Source organism: Leucopleurus acutus (genome assembly GCF_964270905.1).
Source record: "Leucopleurus acutus genome assembly, chromosome: 12".
NCBI lineage: Eukaryota > Metazoa > Chordata > Mammalia > Artiodactyla > Delphinidae > Leucopleurus > Leucopleurus acutus.
This window is the reverse complement of record NC_139154.1, coordinates 51,585,937-51,607,890: the sequence shown is the minus strand read 5'-3', so window position 1 is coordinate 51,607,890 and position 21,954 is coordinate 51,585,937. Positions and strand designations below refer to the sequence as shown.

The following is a 21,954-nucleotide window of genomic DNA, read 5'->3' as shown; positions in this document are numbered from 1 at the left end:
TGCCGATGCAGTGGACACGGGTTCACGCCCCGGTCCGGGAAGGTCCCACATGCTGCAGAGTGGCTGGGCCCGTGAGCCATGGCCGCTGAGCCTGCGCGTCCGGAGCCTGTGCTCCGCAACGGGAGAGGCCACAACAGTGAGAGGCCCGCGTACCGAAAAAAAAAAAAATGATGAAAGTGTTGAAAAGTAACTTCATTTTCATTTCAACATCTTCATCCAGGACCAAGATTAAAAATGTTAGTGCAAAGGACAGAGTTCTGTGACTATTACAGTATGATGATTCCAAGGTAATCCAGAATCATTCATCTATGATCTCTGGTTCAAACTGTGAATTATATTTACTATATTTTACTTTACTCTGCTACTCTACACTGTACTTATGTAAAATACTGTAGGATATAACCTACCCAGTCTAGTGGTCTTGTTTGGTTTTTACCATCTTATATGTAAGGAATAAAGGGTGATTTTATCAAACACTTTTTAAAAATCAAGATATTTTATCTATCTGTATTTATATAAATCAATACATATGACCATATATATGGCATTCTCCTGTTCATCTGGAGTTGGAACTCTATTTTTAGAAGCAGGAAAAAAAAGAGCAGGAAAGTTAAGTAACTGATTTTGGTAAGGCTATATTTGCTTCTAGAAATACACACAATCATTTCCTAAGTACTCAGTGTTTCTTTGCAAGTCCATTTCAGAAGTTTGCTATGCATATTATACTTCTTAAAAATATTATTATAGAGCTATAAAAAATTTTAACCAATGCTTTGGGGGAATGAATGTGTAAATTACAAATAAGCCTTCTGTTTATAAAAAGAGAATCACAAAGTTTCTTACATTAAGTTCCCATAAAATTTAACATTTGGCTCAATTTATAAAAATGAAACTTCTAAGAAAAGATTCATAGCACATTTATATTTGTATAAAGTGAAGAATATCTCTGTTCATCCAAACACATTGTAAAGGAAGTAAAAAGATAAGCCACAGACTGGGAGAAGATGCTTAGGACACATACGACCAACAAAATATGAATATCCAGAGTAAATAAAGAATTCCTACAAGTCCATAAGGAAAAGATAACATAGACAAATGGGCATAAGATATGAATATTCATTTCATACAAGGGGGAATGTGAATGAAGACTATACATATTGAAAGATGCTCAGTCTCACCAGTAATTTCAAGGAGACATAAATGAAGACTGCAAGGAGTTACCACGTTACACCCACCAGATGCATACAAATAAGAATCCTGCCAATACCAAATGTTAGCGAGGAGATAGAGCAGTGGGAACTCTTTTACATTGCTGGCGAGATTATAAATTGATACAATCTTGGAAAATACTGTGGCATATTTAGTGAAGTTGAATATATGCAAAAGCTAAACCACTGGTACTCGGTGGTCGTGCCATTTCCCATATGCACCAGTAGTAAATGAAAGTTCTAGCTGTTCCATTGCCTCACCAATACTTAGTGTAGTCAGTAGTTTTTTTTGTTTTTTTTTTTTTTTTGCGGTACGCGGGGCTCTCACTGTTGTGGCCTCTCCCGTTGCGGAGCACAGGCTCCGGACGCGCAGGCTCAGCGGCCACGGCTCACGGGCCCAGCCGCTCCACGGCATGTGGGATCCTCCCGGACCGGGGCACGAACCCGCGTCCCCTGCATCGGCAGGCGGACTCTCAACCACTGCGCCACCAGGGAAGCCTGTAGTCAGTATTTTTAATTGTAGTTTTTTTACTGCCTGTGTGGTGGTACCTCATTGTGGTGTTAATTTCCATTTCACTGACGACTTAAGAAGTGGAACAGGGCTTCCCTGGTGGCGCAGTGGTTGAGAGTCCGCCTGCCGATGCAGGGGACGCGGGTTCCTGCCCCGGTCTGGGAGGATCCCACATGCCGCGGAGCGGCTGGGCCCGTGAGCCATGGCCGCTGAGCCTGCGCGTCCGGAGCCTGTGCTCCACAATGGGAGAGGCCACAACAGTGAGAGGCCTGTGTACTGCAAAAAAAAAAAAAAAAAAGTGGAACATTTTTTCATGTTGGTTATTGCCTATTTTTATATATTTCTTGGTAAAATGCTCAAATCTTTTGACCATTTTGAATCAGTGGTCTTCCTCTTATTATTGATTTATAGGAGTTCTTTATATATTCTGGATACAAGTCCTTTGCCTAATTCATGTGCTACGTATGAATATTTTCTCCTGGTCCATGGTTTGCTTTTTTGTTAATGGTGTCTTTCACACTTTTCATGAAGTTTAATTTATCCATTTTTTTTTCTTTTAAGGCTCATTTTTGTGTTCTATCAAAGACACATTTACCTACCCCAAGATCTCAAATATTTTCTATGTTTTCTTCTAAAAGTGCTATAATTTTAAGTTTTATCTTTAGGTTTGCGATCATTTTGACTGGATTTTTGTGTATGGTATGGAGTAAGGGTTCGTGTTTATCTTTTTTCCACATGGATGTCCTGTTGCTCCAGCATCAGTTTTTGAAAGACCTTTCTGTCCCCATTGAATTGCCTTGGAACCTTGTCAAAATTAATTTACCATATATGTTTGGGTCTATTTCTGGATTCTCTACTCTGCTCCATTGATCTATTCATCCATCTTTTTGCCAATACTATAGCTTTATAACAGGTATTGAAGTCAGGTTGGCTAAGTCCTCCAGTTTTTTCTTTTTCTAAAATCCTTTGCTTATTCTAGGTCTTTTGAATTTAGATTTAAATTTTAGAAACAGCTTGTCGATTTCTAAAAGACGAGAATGCTAGAATTTTGGTTGGGATTGTATTGAATCCATAGATTAATTTGGAGAGAATTGCAGTACTGAACAATGAACTTGATCTATCTCTCCATTTATTTCGGTCTTTAATTTCTCACAGCAATGTTTTGTAGTTTTTGATATAGAGAGCTTGGATGTCTTTAGTTAGATTTTGCCCCAAGCATTTTTAATAGAATGCTACTATTTTCCTATTGTTTGCTGCTTGTACCTTGTGACCTTGCTGCATTCAATTATTAATTCTAGTAGTTCATTTCTACAATCCAAATATCAAATAGGGACCATTTTTTTCTTCTTTCACATCTTTTTACTCTTTATTTTCTTATTGAACTGGCAAGGACCTCTAGTACAATGTGAAATAGAAGTGGGGGCAGCAGGCATTCTTGCCTTAATTATGATCATAAGTGGAAAAAATATATACTCTTCCATCATTAAATATGATTTTAGCTGTAGATTTTTCATAGATGTCCTTCATCAGTTTGAGAATATTACCTACTCTTTCAGGTAACTCTCCTCCGAAAGTTTCTATAGTAAGTTTGTGTTGAATTTTGTCAAATAATCCTAATTCAATTATTGGTTTTCTTTTTAGCCTTTTAATATGGCTAATTACACTGATTTTTTTTTTGTAGGATTAAACCAAACTTACATTCCTGAAATAAAACCAGCTTAGTCTTGACGTATTATCCTTGTTTTTTGTCTTTTTTACATTTGGTTTCCTAAAATTTTGTTAAGGACCTTTGCCATCTCTGCTCACATGGGACTCTGATTCATAATTATCTTGGGGGGCAGTGTGGGGGTGGATTCCTTTATAAGGCTTCGTTGTTAGTGTTATGCTGACCTGATAAAATACCTCTAATTTCTGAAGAAGTGCGTGTAAGATTAGTGCTATTTTTCCATTGAAGGTATAATAGAATTCACTAGTAAAACCACCTGAGTCTGGGGGTTTCTTTTTGGAAAGCTTTGTTTTTTTTTTTTTTTTACATTTTTTTTGGCTGTGTTGGGTCTTCATTGTTGCGTGTGGGCTTTCTCTAGCTGTGGCAAGTGGGGGCTACTCTTCGTTTTGGTGCGTGGACTTCTCATTGCGGTGGCTTCTCTTGTTGCAGAGCACAGGCTCTAGGTGTGCGGGCTTCAGTAGTTGTGGCACATGGACTCAGTAGTTGTGGCTCACGGGGTCTAGAGCACAGGCTCAGTAGTTGTGGTGCATGGGCTTAGTTGCTCCACGGCATGTGAGATCTTCCCGGACCAGGGCTTGAACCCGTGTCCCCTGCAATGGCAGGCAGATTCTTAACCACTGTGCCACCAGGGAAGTCCCTGGAAAGCTTTTAATAACAAATTCAATTTTTTGATCAAATATAGGGTTATTCAGATTCTTCTCGGGTCAACTTTGGTAAGTTTGTATTTTTCAAGAAATTTATCCATGTCATATAACTTACAAAATTTGTTGGCATTAACTTGTTCATAGTAGTCTCTTATTAGATCTCTAATGTTTATAAAATATGTGGTGATAACTCTTTTATCAATGATGATATTGGTGATTTGTGTTCTCACTCTTTTCTCCTTGCCTAGTTTGACTCTGGGTTTGTCAATTTTGTTGATCTTTTCAAAGAAAGAGTTTTTGCTTTGTTAATTTTCTCTACTGTTTTTCTCCTTTATTAATTTCTGCTCTTTATTTACTTCTACTTGTTTCAGGTTTTCTTATTTCCCTTATGTTATCACCTTTGACGCATGATTATTTAGAAGTGTGTTTAATTCTGGATACTGGGGGTTTTCTTAAATATTGTTATTGATTTCTAATTTTATTTCTATTGCGGTTAGAGCATACCCTATGTGATTCGATCCTTGGAAATAATATTGTTTTATGGCCCAGCATATTGTCTGTTTTGGTGAATGTGTATCATACATCTGAAAAGAAAGTATATACTGCAGTTTATAGATGTAGTGTAGTATCAATATATGTGTCAATTAGATTGAGGTGATGGGTAGTGTTATTAAGATATTCTACGTTTTCACTAACTTTTTTGTCTAGTTTGTCTATTAATTGATGAAAAATGCATGCTGAAATCTCTTACTACAATTGTGGGATTGTTCCTTTCTTCCTTTAATTCTGTTAAGTTTTGGTTCATATATTTTCAGGTTCTATTATTAGGTGCCTACACATTTATGATTTTATTTCTTCCTGATGTATTTTTACCAGTATTAAATGCCCCACTTTATCCCTGGTAACACTCTTTGTTATGAAGTCTGACTAATCAATCTACTAACGTTCATCCCAACCTTCTTATGCTTACTGTTTGTATGGTATATTTCTTTCTTTTTTTTTTTTTTTCGGTACGCGGGCCTCTCACGGTTGTGGCCTCTCCCGTTGTGGAGCACAGGCTCCGGACGCACAGGCTCCGCGGCCATGGTTCACGGGCCCAGCCGCTCCGCGGCATGTGGGATCTTCCCGGACCGGGGCGTGAACCCGTGTCCCCTGCATCGGCAGGCGGACTCTCAACCACTGCGCCACCAGGGAAGCCCTGGTATATTTCTTTTTATCTATTTGTTTTCAAATTATTTGTGCCTTTGTATTTATTTTATTTTATTTTTTAAGTTTTCTTGGCTGCACCGTGCAGCATGTAGGATCTTAGTTGCCTGATCAGGGATAGAAACTGCACACCTTGCATTGGAAACACGAAGTCTTAACCACTGGACTGCCAGGGAGGCCCCTATGCCTTTGTATTTAAAGCGTGTCTTTCACAGGCAGCATATAGTTGAGTCTTGCTTTTTTATCAGTTTTGTCAATCTCTGCCTTTTATTGGAATTAAATTAACATTTAACTATTAATATGCTTGGATTTAGGTCCATTTTGTTTGTTTTATCCACTATTCCGCCTTAATTGATTTCTGTTGATTATTTGAATATGTGTTCGTATTCCATTTTAACTTACCTATTTTGTTAGTGGTTGTCTAGGAATTATAATGCACATACCTCACCTTTCACATTCTATTGTACCACTTCATTGTAAAATACAGAAAATTTGCAACCATATAGGTCCCTTTAATTCCCTCCTACTATTCCTTACATTATAGTTGTCATATGAATTATATCTGCATACATTTGAAACCTCTGCTGACAATGTTATAATTTTTGCTTTAAACACATGTGTGTATTTTAAAGAATTTAAGAGGAAAGATAGTCTTATATGTTTATTCAGGTATTTACTATATGCCATTTCCAAAAATTCAGTTTTCCATTTCATTGCCCTTCAAATTAAAGAACTTCCACATAGGAAGAACACTATGACATAAATCACAGCAAGATGCTTTTTGACCCACCTCCTAGAGAAATGGAAACAAAAACAAAAATAAACAAATGAGACCTAATGAAACTTAAAAGCTTATTTATGCACAGCAAAGGAAACCATAAACAAGACAAAAAGACAACCCTCAGAATGGGAGAAAATAATTGCAAACGAAGCAATGGACAAGGATTAATCTCCAAAATATACAAGCACCTCATGCAGCTCAATATCAGTAAAACAAACAACCCAATCCAAAAATGGGCAGGAGACCTAAATAGACATTTCTCCTAAGAAGACATACAGATTGCCAACAAATACATGAAAGGATGCTCAACATCACTAATCATTAGAGAAATGCAAATCAAAACTACAATGAGGTATCAACTCACACCGGTCAGAATGGCCATCATCAAAAAATCTACAAACAATAAATGCTGGAGAGGGTGTGGAGAAAAGGGAACCCTCTTACACTGGTGGTGGGAATGTAAATTGATACAGCCACTATGGAGAACAGTATGGAGGTTCCTTAAAAAACTAAAAATAGAACTACCATATGACCCAGCAATCCCACTATTGGCATATACCCTGAGAAAACCATAATTCAAAAAGAGTCATGTACCACAATGTTCATTGCAACACTATTTACAATAGCCAGGTCATGGAAGCAACCTAAGTGTCCATTGATGGATGAATGGATGAAGAAGATGTGACACAATCTTCTTTATATGTATCTTCTTTATATATATGTATACAATATATGCGATGGAATATTACTCAGCCATAAAAAGAAATGAAATTGAGTTATTTGTAATGAGGTGGATGGACCTAGAGTCTGTCATACAGAGTGAAGTAAGAAAGAGAAAAACAAATATCGTAGGTTAATGCATATATATGGAATCTAAAAAAAAAAATGGTATTGATGAACCTAGTTGAATGGCAGGAATAAACATGTAGACATAGAGAATGGACTTGAGGACATGGGGTGGGAGGGGGAAGCTGGGAGGAAGTGAGAGAGTAGCATTGACATATATACACTACCAAATGTATAGCTAGCTAGTGGGAAGATAGCTAGTAGGAAGCAACTGCATGACACAGGGAGATCAGCTCGGTGCTTTGTGACCACCTAGAGAGGTGGGATAGGGAGGGTGGGAGGGAGACACAAGAGGGAGGGGATATGGGGATATATGTATACATATAGCTGCTTCACTTTGTTAATACAGCAGAAACTAACACAACATTGTAACGGAATTAAACTCCAAAAAACATGAAAAAAAGAAAACAAAAAACAGTAAATTGAAAAAATAGCTACACCCATAGCAGCATTATTTACAATTGCTAAGACATGAAAGCAACCTAAATGTTCATGGATAGATGAATGGATAAAGAAAATGTGGTACATATCTACAATGAAATATCTTGCAGCCATAAAAAAGAAGGAAACCCTGCCATTTGTGACAATATGGATGAATCTTGAGGGCATTGTGCTAAGTGAAATAAGTCAGACAGAGAAATAATCTCACTTATATGTGGAAGCTAAAAATAAATAAAACCAAACTCATAGAAAAAAGATCAGATTTGTGGTTGCCTGAGGCAGGGGATGGGATTGGGGGAACTGGATAAAGGTGGTAAAATGGTATACACTTACAGTTATAAAATAAGTAAGTATTGGGGATGTAACGTAAAACATGATGACTGTAGTTAACATTGCTGTGTGGTATACTTGATAGTTGCTAAGAGAGCAAATAGTAAAAGTTCTTACAAGGAAAAAACATTTTTTATAACTATATGAGGTGATGAGTGTTAACCAAACCTCTTGTGGTAATCATTTTGCAGTATATGTGCGTCAAGTCATGATGCTGTACCACTTGAACTTATACAGTGCTGTTTGTTAATTATATCTCAGTAAAACTGAAAAAAAATAATTTTCCACTACATTAAAGAAAAAATTAAAGAACTTCCTTTATCATTTCTTCTGAGGCATGTCTCTACATGATTTCTCTTAGTTTTTGTTTATCTGAAATGTCTTTATTTTACCTTTATTCTTGAAATCTTCACTGGATATAGAATTCCAGGTTGACATCTCTTTCTTTCAGTGCATTAAAGTTATTCCACTGTTTTCTGTCCTCCATGGCTTCTGATGACAAATTTGTCATCATTGTCACCACTGTTCCCTCTATTTAATGTGTTATTTTTCTCTACTTTCTTTCAAGATTTTTTCTTTATCTTTAGTTTTCAACAGCTTGATTATGATGTGTTTAGTTATCGTTTTCTTACTTTGCTTGCTTCTTGAATTCATAAATTTATCATCAAATTTGGGGAGTTTGGGGCCATTATTTCTTCAAATACTTTTTCTACCCTAATATCTTGATTCTCTCCTTCTGGACCTTCAATTACACATAAGTCAGACCTTTTGATATCACATCACGTGTCACCCTGTGGTTCTATTCCTTAATTTCCTTTTTTTTTTTTTTTTTTTTTTGGTGGTACGAGGGCCTCTCACTGTTGTGGCCTCTCCCATTGTGGAGCACAGGCTCCGGGGCCATGGCTCACGGGCCTAGCCACTCTGCGGCATGTGGGATCTTCCCGGACCGGGGCACAAACCTGTGTCCCCTGCATCGGCAGGCGGACTCTCAACCACTGTACCACCAGGGAAGCCCATCTGTTCTTTATTTTCAATGTCTTATTCAATCTGTTCTTGACTTGGATACTTTTTATTGATCTTATTCTTTCCTCTCATTTCACTTATTCTTTCCTCTGTCACCTCCATTCTGCTCTTAAGCCCATCCAGTGAATTTTTTTATTTCAGATTTTATATTTTGCAACTCCAAAGTTTCCATTTGTTTCTTTTTTATAACTTCTGTTTCTCTATTGAGATTTCCTATCCTCTCATTGATTTCAAGTGTGTTTTCCTTTATCTCATGGAGCATAGTTTAGTAGCTGCTTTAAAATCTTTTTCTTTATAATTTCTACATCTAGGTCACTACAGCGTTGGCACCTGTCAGTTGTGTTTTCTCTTGAGAATGGGTCACATTTTTTTACTCTTTTATTTTGAGAAGTTTGGGATTATATCTTGGACAAAGTGAATGTTATGTTGGGTAGACTTTGTGTCTGTTATAATCCTCTGGGGAATGTTGATTTTTTTTTTTTTTAAAGCAGGAATCAACCTGATTAAGTTCAGACTATGCATTCTAGCTCACCTTTTGTGGGAAGTGATTCAAATCTCAATTCGTTTCTTTAAGCCTCTGCTGTGCTGGTTTAGATCCATACCACACAGCTGTAATACAGATGGGTTAGGCTAAGACTTGTGCAAGTTTACTTACATAATTAGAGGATCTCATTCTCTGGTGCCCTCTCTTCTCTGTTTCTTTCCCCTGGTGTTCTCCCCCGAGGTCTGTAGGAACTCCTTTCCCAGAAAGATGGCAGGGTTTCCTTCAGTCATCTGCACCAGGCCACTTCATGACTGGGGCCCACCCTCATGGCAAAAATGTGAGAGACAAATATCAAAGACCTGGAAATTCACCCTCGTGCTTGCTTCTTCTCCAAGTTTTGACTTCCCCATACAATTTTCCAGCCTTTGTTTTCAGATTCTCAGGTAGTTGTTTCCAGAGGTTATAGCTATAAGAAGCTCAAGAGGTGGGCTGTATAGGGGGCTTCTTACATTGCCATAAAGGAATTGGAACTCCTGTGTAATTTTTTTTTTTTTTTTTTGCGGTACGCGGGCCTCTCACTGTTGTGGCCTCTCCCGTTGCGGAGCACAGGCTCCGGACACGCAGGCTCAGCGGCCACGGCTCACAGGCCTAGCCACTTCACGGCATGTGGGATCTTCCCAGACCGGGGCATGAACCCGTGTCCCCTGCATCGACAGGTGGACTCTCAACCACTGCGCCACCAGGGAAGCCCCCTGTGTAATTTTTAAAAGCTGAAAAACAAGCAAAATTAAAACAAGGCAATGTAGAGATGCATAAATATGTGATAAAGCTATTTTTCAATAAAAGCAAGAGAGTGATAAACACAACATTCTGATGTTGGCCTCCTCTAGGGGAGGTGAGGGAGTGGCATCAGGGAGGAAATCATAGGTACCTTCATAAGTATTGGTAAGTTCATAACCTTGGTGGTAGGGTCATGGGTGTTCATGAGATTATGATATTTTATAACCTATATAGCTTACATATTCTCTTATATGTATCTAAAGTGACCTAATTTAAAAATTAAAGAATGTGTTGGTTTGTATGGTTTAAAGAGTTTGGTTACCTATTGTTAAACCATCCTTAGGAAGATTTCTATTAACTGAGAGACCCACTGGGCGAAAAAAATCCTGTTCTTAAATATGTCTGAAGCTCACTTGTCTTGAGAGGATGATGACTACTCTTCAAAAAAAAAAAAAAAAAAGCATTAGGAAAATTCACAGGAAATTGTCTTGGTATATATTAAAGTTATTTCTAAGAGCATTTATACACACACCCATACATGTTTATCTTCTCCATTTCCAAAGATAACCCAGTCTATGAACTTCCATGTAGAACACCAACACAATTGGGGGGGGGGGCGCGTCTTGTCTGTGGGATAAGTGCCCTTAATCCTGTGTCCAGGCAGAAGTAGTTGGATCACCCAGCTGTGTATTCTTACAACTATCCATCTCTGAGTGGGAGCAATACAAGAAAGGTTAGAACAAGATTATTGGAGTCAGAGAAATAAATAATATCTTTGTATAACGCTTCATGATTTAAATCCCTTCCCACATATTTTTCATTTTATTCAACAAAGTATCATTATACCCATTTAACAGGAGAGGAAACTGAGGTTCTAAGTGCTTAGAAAACTTCCTCAGGCTCATATGGCTAATAAGGGGCAGAATAAGGACTTGAGCTGGGATCTTCTGCAGTCATTTAACTTTGGGGCTTTTTTTCTTCTGAAGTCTTCTAACTTTTGTACATCTTCTCCACACATTAATAAGAACTTGCCAATAAAAAGGCTTGCTGTTATATATGTCTGAAACACTGAAAGCAGACTTAAATTAGTTTCTTTATTGAAGGACTTCTTGGAGTCTTTTGTGAATCTTCATAAAGTCTATTCAATATGAAATATTTTCCAAAACAGTTTGACCTCATAATTTGTTATTCATGGAGGCTTCTCCATGGAACATGCTTGAGAATAGTTGACATGTGACATTCATTCCACCAACACTCATAAGATTTTTATAGAATACCTACTGTATGCCAGGCCTGGCACGAGGTGTTGGCAGACCAAAGATACTAAGATCTAAGTATTGGTAGGCCCCCAGGTCCTCTTTGATCCGCACACTCCCTGAAATATGCAGCTGGGGTCACGAGAGTTGTTTGTACAGCCTGGGGTTAGTCACTGCTGTGGACTGATTGTGTTTCCCCAAAATTAGGGTTTGAAGCCCTAACCCTCCATGTGACTGTATCTGGAAAAAGGGCGTTTATGCAGGTAACTAAGGTTAAACGAGGTCATAAGGCTAGGGCCCTACTCCAATAGGCCTGTGGCCTTATACGAAGAGAAAATGAGAGAGAGAGAGGTCTCCCTCTCTCTCTGCCACTCTCTGCCATGTGAGGACACAGCAAGAAGGCTGCTGCCTGTAAGCCAGGAAGGGAGTCTTCACCAGAGCTGGACCATGCTGACTTCCAGATCTTAGACTTCTAGCCTCCAGAAATGTGATGAAGAAAATGGTGTTGTTTAAGCCCCCCAGTCAGTGACATTTTGTTGCATCCAGAGCAGACTAACACAGTTGCCCATATCAATGGACAGAGGGAAGGACTGAATCAAACTCATTTTATAGGCACTGATGGGAGCAGAAGAACAGGCTTGAACCACCAACTATATACCTCTTACCTGCTTCTCATCCTCGTTCTGAGGCTTGATTCACTAGCTCACACAGTTCTCACCTTAAGAACTTGAACAGTTAGTGTCCAAAATATACAAACTGTGCATACAACTCAATATCAAAAAAAAAAAAAACCAAGAAATGGGTAGAAGACTTAAGTAGACATTTCTCCAAAGCAGACATACAGATGGCCAACAGGCACATGAAAGGTATTCAACACCGCTAATTATCAGAGAAAGGCAAATCAAAACCACAATGAGGTACCACCTCACACTGGTCATAATGGCTATCACCAAAAAGTCTACAAATAATCAATGCTAGAGAGGGTGTGGAGAAAAGGGAACCTTTGTACACTGTTGGTGGGAATGTAAATTGGTGCAGCCACTATGGAGAACAATATGGAGGTTCTTTAAAAAACTAAAAATAAAGCTACCATGTGATCTGGCAATCTTACTCCTGTGCAAATATCTGGAAAAGATGAAAATTCTAATTCAAAAAGATATATGTACCCCACTGTTACAGCACTGCTGTTTATATTAGCCGAGAAATGGAAGCAACCCAAGTGCCCATCAACAGATGGTTCAAGAAGATATATACATATACAATGGAATATTGCTCAGCCATAAAAAAGGATGAAATATTGCCATTTGCAGCGATATGGAGGGACCTAGAGAATATCATCCTAAGTGAAGTAAGTCAGAAAGAGAAAGACAAATGTTAAGTGATAAGATATCACTTATACATAGAATCTACAAATTAATATAAATGAATCTATATATAAAACAGAAACAGACTCACAGACATGGAAAACAAGCTGGTTACCAAAGCGGAAAGGGAGGGGGGAGGGATAAATTTAGGAGTATGAGATTAACAGATACAAACTATAATATGTAAAATAGATAAGCAACAAGGATTTACTGTAGAGCACAGGGAACTGTATTCAATGTCTTATAATAACCTATAATGGGAAAGAATCTAATATATATATAAATATATATAACTGAATCACTTTGCTGTGCACCTGAATCTAACACAATATTGTAAATCAACTATATTTCAATTTAAAAAAATATCTTGATATCAACTCTTTTTGCCGTTTTTCTAGCTCCTGTGGCATTTTTCTCACTAGACCCAAGAGATACCCCAGCAGCAAGACTGGTTTTTATCCTTAATATCAGGTAGACCTTCTATCTTTCCTTCTTTATCAAGAGAGCAGAGTCTTCTCCTGCCTTTGTTTTTTTTTTTTTTTTTGCAAAGTGAGGCAAGTAGGACATAGAAGAAAAGAAATAAACCAAAGAGCCCTCCCCAAAGTGACAGGTGGGAAAATTGTTTGGCCTTTTCTGCTGCACACACAAGCAAGGTGTCAAATTCTGTAAACCCTTCCTGCCTGAGAAAGTGAGTCTACAGGCTGTTCCCTGGGAAAGCCATTAGCAATTTGGAGAGCAAGAAGGTGAGCTCAGTAGGTGTGAGGTCTGTGCAGGTGGAGGCTGCCTTTCCAGCCTGTCTTCTCTTTTCCACATCAAGATTCTCCTTCTTCGCAAAGCAGCAGACACCTCCTCCAGCAGCGGACACCCAGACCTGCCGCCTGTCCCCCAGAGCCTTCTCCTTCCTTTCTGGGCTCTCAGAGCAGTAGCTGAGCTGAGGGCATGGGTCTGATGTCCCACCCCTGGCCCTCACCCCTGCAGGCCCCTCTGAGCCTGGCCTGTCATTCATAAGAGCAGGTCCTCCTCTTAGAGGGTGTGGGGCTTCTGCACCATCCTTTCATGGCCAAAATGATAAGAATGTTAATTATACTAATAACCACTGTCGACTGACTGCTTTCTGCTTCCCAGTCACAGTGCTAAGTATTCGACAAGCATGGTTTTGTCTGGGTCTTCCAACAACTCTATAACATGCATTTTAATGGCATCTCCATTTCACAAAGGAGGGAAGTGAGTCTTAGAAGGGGGATTCCTAAAGTCAGCTGGTGCACTGCCCAGTGGTGTGCAGTGAGGGCCCTGCAGATGAGCCTGGGAACTGATCCCCAATTATAAGGCCCTTTTGCAAGATTCTGATAGAGAAGTCAAGCCAAACAGTTCAGACTCATTTTTACCTGCAGTTAAGAGCTGCTTAATAACAGTCTCATGATTGTAGGTGGGTGGCTTGACAGTGCTGTATTGACTCCACTATCCCTAAGGATGTGTACAGATGGTGGATCCATGGTTTTCACGACTCTCCCTTATCAGGGGTCATTGCCATTGTCTTCAATTGGCAGCCAACTTCTGTTAACATTTTCTTGTTCTTGAGCGATACCTTACTGTTATTTCAGCTTTATCACTATTTATGTAGTTTGTTGTAGGTTCTCCTCTTAACCCTACAGGGAGTGGTGAGGTACACTGACGTATTTTCACCTGTTATTTTCCAAGAGCCAGATTGAAGAAATGTATATATCATACTGGGCTAAACCAAAGGAAATTGCTCATATTCAATCACTTTTACATTAGGTTAAAGCATATGATACTGACCAGATTCAACCATTTTTGACCTATAAAAATGGCAGTTTCATACGGTCCAACCTAATAGTTCAAATATAAATTATTCTTATCTCTTTTGCTAGGTAATTGTATGCATCATTCCCTCCAAATATGTGTGTACAGTGATACTTATTGGTGCTATTTTGCCGATGAATTTGTGTTATCTAAATAATTTGCAACATACTACTATTATATGTTAACCATAAGAAAACTACGTTATTTTTGAAGTTTGCATATTTTTTCTGTGATCCAAGATCCTGATTGTAAGCTCATATTCTTTCTTTATGAGTTGTTCTTTCATGTTCCTCTCCAGTTCTTTATCATTACCTGATTCCTTTTTCGCTGTGAAGTGGTTATGGATAGGACATATGGACCTTCCGGTCTTTTGTGTCACCTTTATAGACCCTGGTCAAAGAAGATTGAAAAGCATGACTTTATGGGCTAAAGAGGTTTTTCAAGTCCCACAGTTAGTAAGTGTGGATTAGGATTCAGATCCAAGCCAGCTTGCCTTGCAGATGGAGGATGTGATGCATATTTTGGTAAATGGCATCAGTTACACCCCTGTGGCTTCCCGGACAAGAAAATCCAGGCTACCTTGACTGCTCTTTAGAGAAATTAGGACGCCAACATTTACTGAGTGGCTGCTGTTTGCCACTCACTCTGTTCAGTCTGTTAGGTCCAATGTCATTTAATACAGCAATAAACCCTCTGAGATTGGTATCATTAATCCATACAGGTGGAGAGGTAGGTTCACAGGCTTGAATACTAACGCACTATTGCAGAACCGGTAGGTAGGTGGTGAGAGCAGAGAGCAAACTTCAAAGCTCATTTGATTGTTCACTGCGCTGCCTCTTCTTCCTCCCCCACATCCTCAACCTCCCGCCCCTATATTCATCATCGGATCCTATGGGTTCTACCTAAAAAATGACTCTGGAATCTGTCTCTCCACCATCTTCACTACCGCTGCTCTAACACTGTCTCTCCCGTGGACAAATATGCAGCAGCCTCCGAGCCCCTGCCCCGTCTCAGACCCTCCCCATCCTGCTGTATGGCCTCCAACTTGCTCCACGATCCCATACACAGATCTGACCATAAGCCACCTCTCCAGTGGCCCTGCGGTGCTTGCAGGGCATAAAACGAAAGCAGTCCAGTTTTCCAACCTACCTTCCTGGCCTTGTCTGCCAAAACTCTCTACTCCCAACCCTCACTCCACTGCCTCTCCAACCCCTCCCACCCCCTCTAACACCCATGATTTCTCCAATCCAGTTCCTGGTCCTCCATGTAGTTGCTACTCAGGGCACCTGAAGGGACTTTTTTTTTTTTTCTTAACCTACCTGCCAGTTCTCCACCTGGCAAATTCTTCTTCCCTCAAGGCCAATTCCAACGTCAGTGCTTGTGGGAGAACCACCCCAGACTCTCCTTGGCAGTTCCTAGCTTCTCCTCTTTATATCCATCCACAGGACTCTGTACACATTTTTAATTAGACAGTTTCTGTTGAATGAGAGCTTGTTGTTGAAATGTCTAATCTGTTTTTCCCACTTGATAATGAGCCCCCAGGGGATAAAGATCGTGTCATATTTATCTTTGGATTGCCGGCATTCAGAAAAGTGCTTGGTATAAAGTCAGCACTCAATAAATGTTCATTCATGTACGAATAGTCTCTCACGCACGTAAGAGCATCCTGAGAAGCTGTTCAGTACAGCAGACTGAAAACTGAACTAGAAGGAAGGATGCTTGGATTGTAGTCCGGGCTCACCTACCAACTGGCTGTGTCACCAGGGATAGCACTGATCTGGGACTCTGTCTCCTCACTTGTAAAAGTGGGGGACATCTGAGTGCCTTTCAAGGGTTCACATCTAATGATGCAAAGGACTTGACGGCTTACCCCTAAAAATATCTTTTTTCTCACTGAAAGGGAAAGACCTTATACCTCTTCCAAGAAGAGTCATGGCGCACAACCAGGAGCTTCTAGCCAAGACCCCCATCGTCAAGTTCAGGCAACAGGACTTTTACTCCTTGCGGGATTATTGCCTAAACAGAGGGCTGCTGTGTGAGCATGAGACATTCGCTGCTGAGACTTACTCCATAGGTCTACAGCTGCTCAAGGGAAGAAACCTCTCCAGCCTAAGCTGGATGCGGCTAAACGTAAGTGAACCTCCTCTCTAGGGACGCGCCCAGCTCCTGGACCCTCTGACATGCTGCCTCCCATGGTGCCTCCCCCTGAAATGAGGGGCCTGAGACCTGGTTTTCAGGGCTGGCCCAACTCAAACTGGAAGGAGACTGAAGTTCATCTGGTCCCTCAGCTACAGAGTTGTATCCACAGTGGGATGGAATGACCCTGTACCAGGAAGCAGGACCCCAGTTCTAAGACAGCATGTCACTAGATTACATGCCTCAGGATTCCCACATAAAAAATGGGAACGCATGGGTAGGAGGACTGTAGTAGCAGCTGTGGGGTCTCTTCAATCTCCGTAAATGCGCCCCTCTGTCAGTCTTCATCACTCTTTAATCTGTCAGGTATCACTGTCTTTATCTTTTTTCTTTCCTTATTAGAATTTACTCAAAGGGAAGATAACATGTCAGTCACTTATATAATAGGATGAATTTCAGCAGTTGCCTTGCCTCTGTCATGTGTATTTGTATTTTCAATCTTGTAAAGGCTGATCACCTATGAAAGAGTTGTGAACATCAGCTGTAGAATTAGGGAGGTATTTCACGGCAATGTTCAAACCCCCCGACTCCCCCACCCCAGTAGACGACCGCTAACTCCACCTTGAAGCCAGGTGAGCCCTGTTGGTTTTTTCTAGAACTATCTCAGTTTCAGGGCATGAAGCTCCAAGGGAAATTTCTCAGCCCACTGGACATTCTCATAATATCATTTTCATTGACGCAGAGGACCTGGCTAAGGGCCACTTTGAGGGCCCTGATGCTCAAACCTCCTGTTCATGCTTCCAAAAGCAGCCAGCAGAACCTAGAATAAGAGGAGAGAATCTAATGTCTAGTAAGCTGATGATTATGATTTCAGCAAGCATTACTGAATGCGAATGAAATGCCAAGCACTCTGTGCAACACACTCAATAAAGCCAGGTTAGGTTATACAGAATAGGTATTTTCTGATGACAGAGAACAAGACGGAAACTCTAGAGGTAACAACTCCTGTCCTAACTCAGGACCAATTTGTAGCTTTGGGGAAGGGGAGGGTGAGTGGGGATCAGGTGGGGCTTAGGATGCTACTTCGTTAAGATGGGGGGGGCTTCAAGCTTCTAGAATCCATCTTACCATCCAGAGGCAATAAGTCCCCAACAATGACTCCCTACTTGTGGACTTCACTCCTAAGGAGAGCTGAGCAGAGAACTCTATTTAGAGCTTGGAAGGATTATATTTTTCTCCCTTTGTTATTTTCAGATGAGGTTCTTTTAGAATGTTTTTTTTTCACAAGGTACTGAGCAATAGATGTGAGACCATATTTATAGTGTTAAAGAATTTATAACATTTTTATTTAGAAAGGGTTGAGAGTTTTTTATTATCTAATTCCAGCAACATCTCAAACTGTGATGTCTTTTGAGGTCCAGGAGAAACTGAGGCAAACAGAAATGAAATGACTCACACAGAATCATTCCAGGAACCCAAAACAGAGGCAGCCAGGGGCCAGATACTTTCTACTCCCGTTCTTCTTTTACCCATCCAAAGGCTCTACCAGGGGGTCATTTTTCATTCCAACATTTCTTGTATAATGTATATGTGGATATGTCATATCTCTTTGTATCCCTTATCACAACTGTCAGCACTTACGCTTGTATAGTATTTTCCAGAGCTTTCCATGTGTCTTCTCTTACTTTGTCTCATGTCCTTTCCCAGTTTTATGAGAGAATAGGTTCAGACAGGTGATGTGACTTGCACAATGTGACACAGTTAGTGAGGGAAAGAGCCAGGATTTAAACTAAAATTTCTGACTCCACATATGGTACTATTCCTCACATAGGATTGTGTGCCCCACAGGATTCTGTTAGGATTTGGGTGAATGAATAAGTGAGTGAATGAATGGTTCTGTCCACAGGCACCTGAAATGGGTTTCAAGCTCTACATGTATAATAGAGAATTCTTGAGTTGACCTGTTTTCCGAGTAAGATGGTGGAGGAGAAAACTGATGTACTCACCCCTTAAACATGGTGACGTCCTCAACTGCCACAGCTCACAGCTGCGACTGAAAAGAGCCTTGAAGGAGAAGCTCCAGCCAGCATGGAGCAATCCTACCTGTAATGGCCAACACTTAGATAGTGCTGACCACATGGCAGGCCTGGCCTTAGGTGCTTTGACTCACTGAATCCTCATAATAACTCTATGAGGAGGTACTATTATTAGCCCCATTTTACAGTTGAGAAACAGAAACAGAGAATTAAGTGACCTGCCTAAAGTGTTAGAGCTGGGATTTGAGCCCTGGAGTCTGGCTCTGAGACATATTCCTAACACCACAACTGTATCGCCTCCTGTAAGGCTTCATCATAAGCTCGTGATGTATTTTAGGCTCCTGTTTGCTGCTAATAATACCTTGTGCACCAATAGAATCTCCTACTTTGTCTGGGTAACGGAATCAATCCCTGTCTATCTTCTGCCCTTCTTTCCATTTTTATAGGTGAAAAGAATGAGGATAAAAATGGTACCAGTACCTAACAAGATTATTTTAAGGAATAAATGAAGACAATACTTAGAACATTGTCTAGCACATTGTTAGCACTTACTAAACACTAGCTATTGTTACTATGACCAATTTGGGAGGGACGGCATAGAGTAGCAGCCACAGGGGCCATCCTCTGGGATTTCTTGGGCTTTCACTGTCCAGTCATCTCAGCTTCAGTCTTCAGCCAATTTCAGCACACACTTTTAAGGAGAAATGTGGGTCAGAGGAAACCATTTGGGGAGGCCAGGGTAGCCTGGCAGGGAGCGTGCGTAGTGCTTTTCTTCTCACGTTTTCTTGCCTATCACTATTAGAAGGTTGCCTCCCAATCTAAAGCTTGCTCAGTACCTAACCAGAGGCCTGACTGGCATCCCCTAAACTTCAGTTATATAATGGCTGAGGTGGCAGCAAGGCTCCTTAGGCCATATCTGCATTCTGGGCTTTTCTAGATAATGGGAAAGCTTCATACTCTAGGCAACTGTTAAACCATCATGGGTATCATTCTACCTCGCGTACTCATCTAGGCTAGGCAGGTTCAACAACAGTGCAAGAGTCAGGGGCATGAAAGTAGGCTCAGCTTCCTACGCCTCATGAAGAAGCAAAGTTGCTTCGCATCCCATAGTTCATGTTCTCTCTCTCTCCTTTCGCCTACCTCTTCCTTCTTCTTGTCTTCCCTCTCTCTAACAATTAACCCTAATCCATTTTGCTGCTGTAGAAGCTCCTTCTGTTGCTTCCTTCAGCTTTTCTGGGTTTGAGGAATTGGTAACCCACTCCCCACACCCTCCCCTCCCCCCACCAGCAGGCAGTCAGGTTCTGTAAATGCCTGTGACTGTGCCTGGAGCAAATGGCACTGAAAGGATCCAACTCCTCATCCTCCTCAGTGTTTCCTGCAACACCAGCCTCAGCAAGAGACAACGCTGAGAATTACACTTATACCTGGAGACCCTACGTGATATTTCCCCAAACTGAATTTGGCACTTAGAGTCACTTTCTTCTAAAAATTTTATTTCATGAATAATAACAAATTCCATTTATCGAGCATGTACCTATGCTAGGTATTAATCTAAGTACTTTACATACAACATTTCATTTAATTACCATAACAGGCCTATGAGATAGATAATATTATTATCCTCATTCCATAGATCAGCACTGTCCAGTAGAACTTTCTGCAATGATGGAAATGTCCTTTCTGCCAATACAGTAGCCACTAGTCACACGTTGGTATTGAGCAATTGAAATGGGCTAGTGTGACTGAGGTATTGCAGATTTGATTTAATTTAATTTAATTTTATTTTATTTTATTTTATTTAAATGTAAGTCGCCAATATGGCTTGTGGCTACCATATTGGAAGACACAGAATTGTAGACGTAGATCTTCACAGCAGAGTTGCCACTGTGTCAGACGGAGGAATTGAAATTTCATCTTTGTCCCCATTCTTTAGTGAAAAACATGTTCATTTCTCAACTGAAGAATGGGCTGGGGGCCCAAAACATGTTCAGGACTCAGCACCCAGCCCCACTGTGGATTTTGGCCTGTGGCCATCCCAGAATGAAGTGTTGCCTCCCCAGACACCGACGTTCATCTTCCAAGTAGCCAGAGCAGAGTTTCCGAAAGGATCATTTACTATAAATGATTCACCTTGGTTTCAGCATGAGTTACTCCGGAAAGGAAGGGGTTAACAAAGTGGCGCTCTGAATGTAGGCTGTGAAGGCAACAGGTAGCAGAAGGCGACAGAAGGAGAGCATGCCAACAGCCAATTGCCACGGAGCCAAAGAACTCTGATTCCGATAAAGCAAAGTTCTCTAGCAAAAATAGAAAAGGGAGTGACGCTGCCACCTGGCGCAGCCTGAATTGTGGCCACCGGCTGAAAGGGCCTATGTCTGAAGACCAGCACGCTAAACCGGGTGTTTCCTCATCCAAGAGCAGCACACCATCTCGGGGAGGGCATGAGGAGCCTTTGACAAGAACACAGGAATCGCTGTCCAAAACATAGGAAGTGATGCTGTGTTAGAAGGGACACCTCCAGGGACAACTGCAGGGGAGTGCCTTGTTTGGTACCACTTCAGGTATGGGTTATGGGTGTGGATGCAGAGGGGAAGAGGGAGGAGGAGAGGGGAGAGGTCGAGATCTCCTATAGGACACAACCAACAGGACCTATATAGATATATCCTATTGATTTATTTATTATGAGGAATTGGCACACATAATTATGGAGGCTGAGGCGTCCCAAGGTCTGCTATCTGCAAGCTGGAGACCCAGGGAAGCTGATGGTGTAGTTTAGTCCAAGTGGGAAGGCCTGAGGACCAGGGGGGCTGATGATGTAATTCCCAGTCCCAGGACAGGAGAAGACCAATGTCCCAGCTCAGCAGTCAGGCTGAGAAGGGGTGAATTCTCCCTTCCTCTACGTTTTGTTCTATTCAAGCCCTCAATACATTGGATGATGTCCATCCATATTGGGGAGGCAATCTTGTTTACTGAGTCCACTGATTCAAATGCTAACACTCCTTAAAAATAGTGTGTAGCCAAAAATCTGGGTACCCCATGAGCCAGTCAAATTGGCACAGAAAATGAACTATCACAGCTTCCTTCTGTACAAATGATGTTGCAGAGACCTCAAAGGGCCAGTCCATCTCACAGAGTCAGAAAACACTGAAGACCCTGCCTGCCAGTGTGGTCCATGGGGAAGGCATTATGGGAGCGGAGTGCCTGGTGCACAGCCTGATTCCTGTGGGACCTAGGATAAATCACTCAACCTCTCTGAACCTACTCCTTGCCCTGGCTGGGCCTCAGAATCACCTGAGGAGCTGTGTGGATCCTGAACTCTACCTCCATCTGACCTACTAAATCCAGGTCATGGGGGGCGGCCTCC

At 40.9% G+C, this 21,954-nt stretch overlaps 1 protein-coding gene across 1 annotated transcript in view; it reads left to right on the top strand.

Moving 5' to 3' along the window:
- Window positions 1-16,353: 16,353 nt before the first annotated feature.
- Window positions 16,354-21,954, top strand: part of CAPN13 (calpain 13) — a gene marked incomplete at both ends in the record, with an annotated part of 58,852 nt that continues 53,251 nt past the window's right edge. Inside the window, 1 exon segment of the mRNA XM_082851438.1 lies at window positions 16,354-16,551. Coding sequence (XP_082707564.1) covers window positions 16,354-16,551 — 198 coding nt within the window.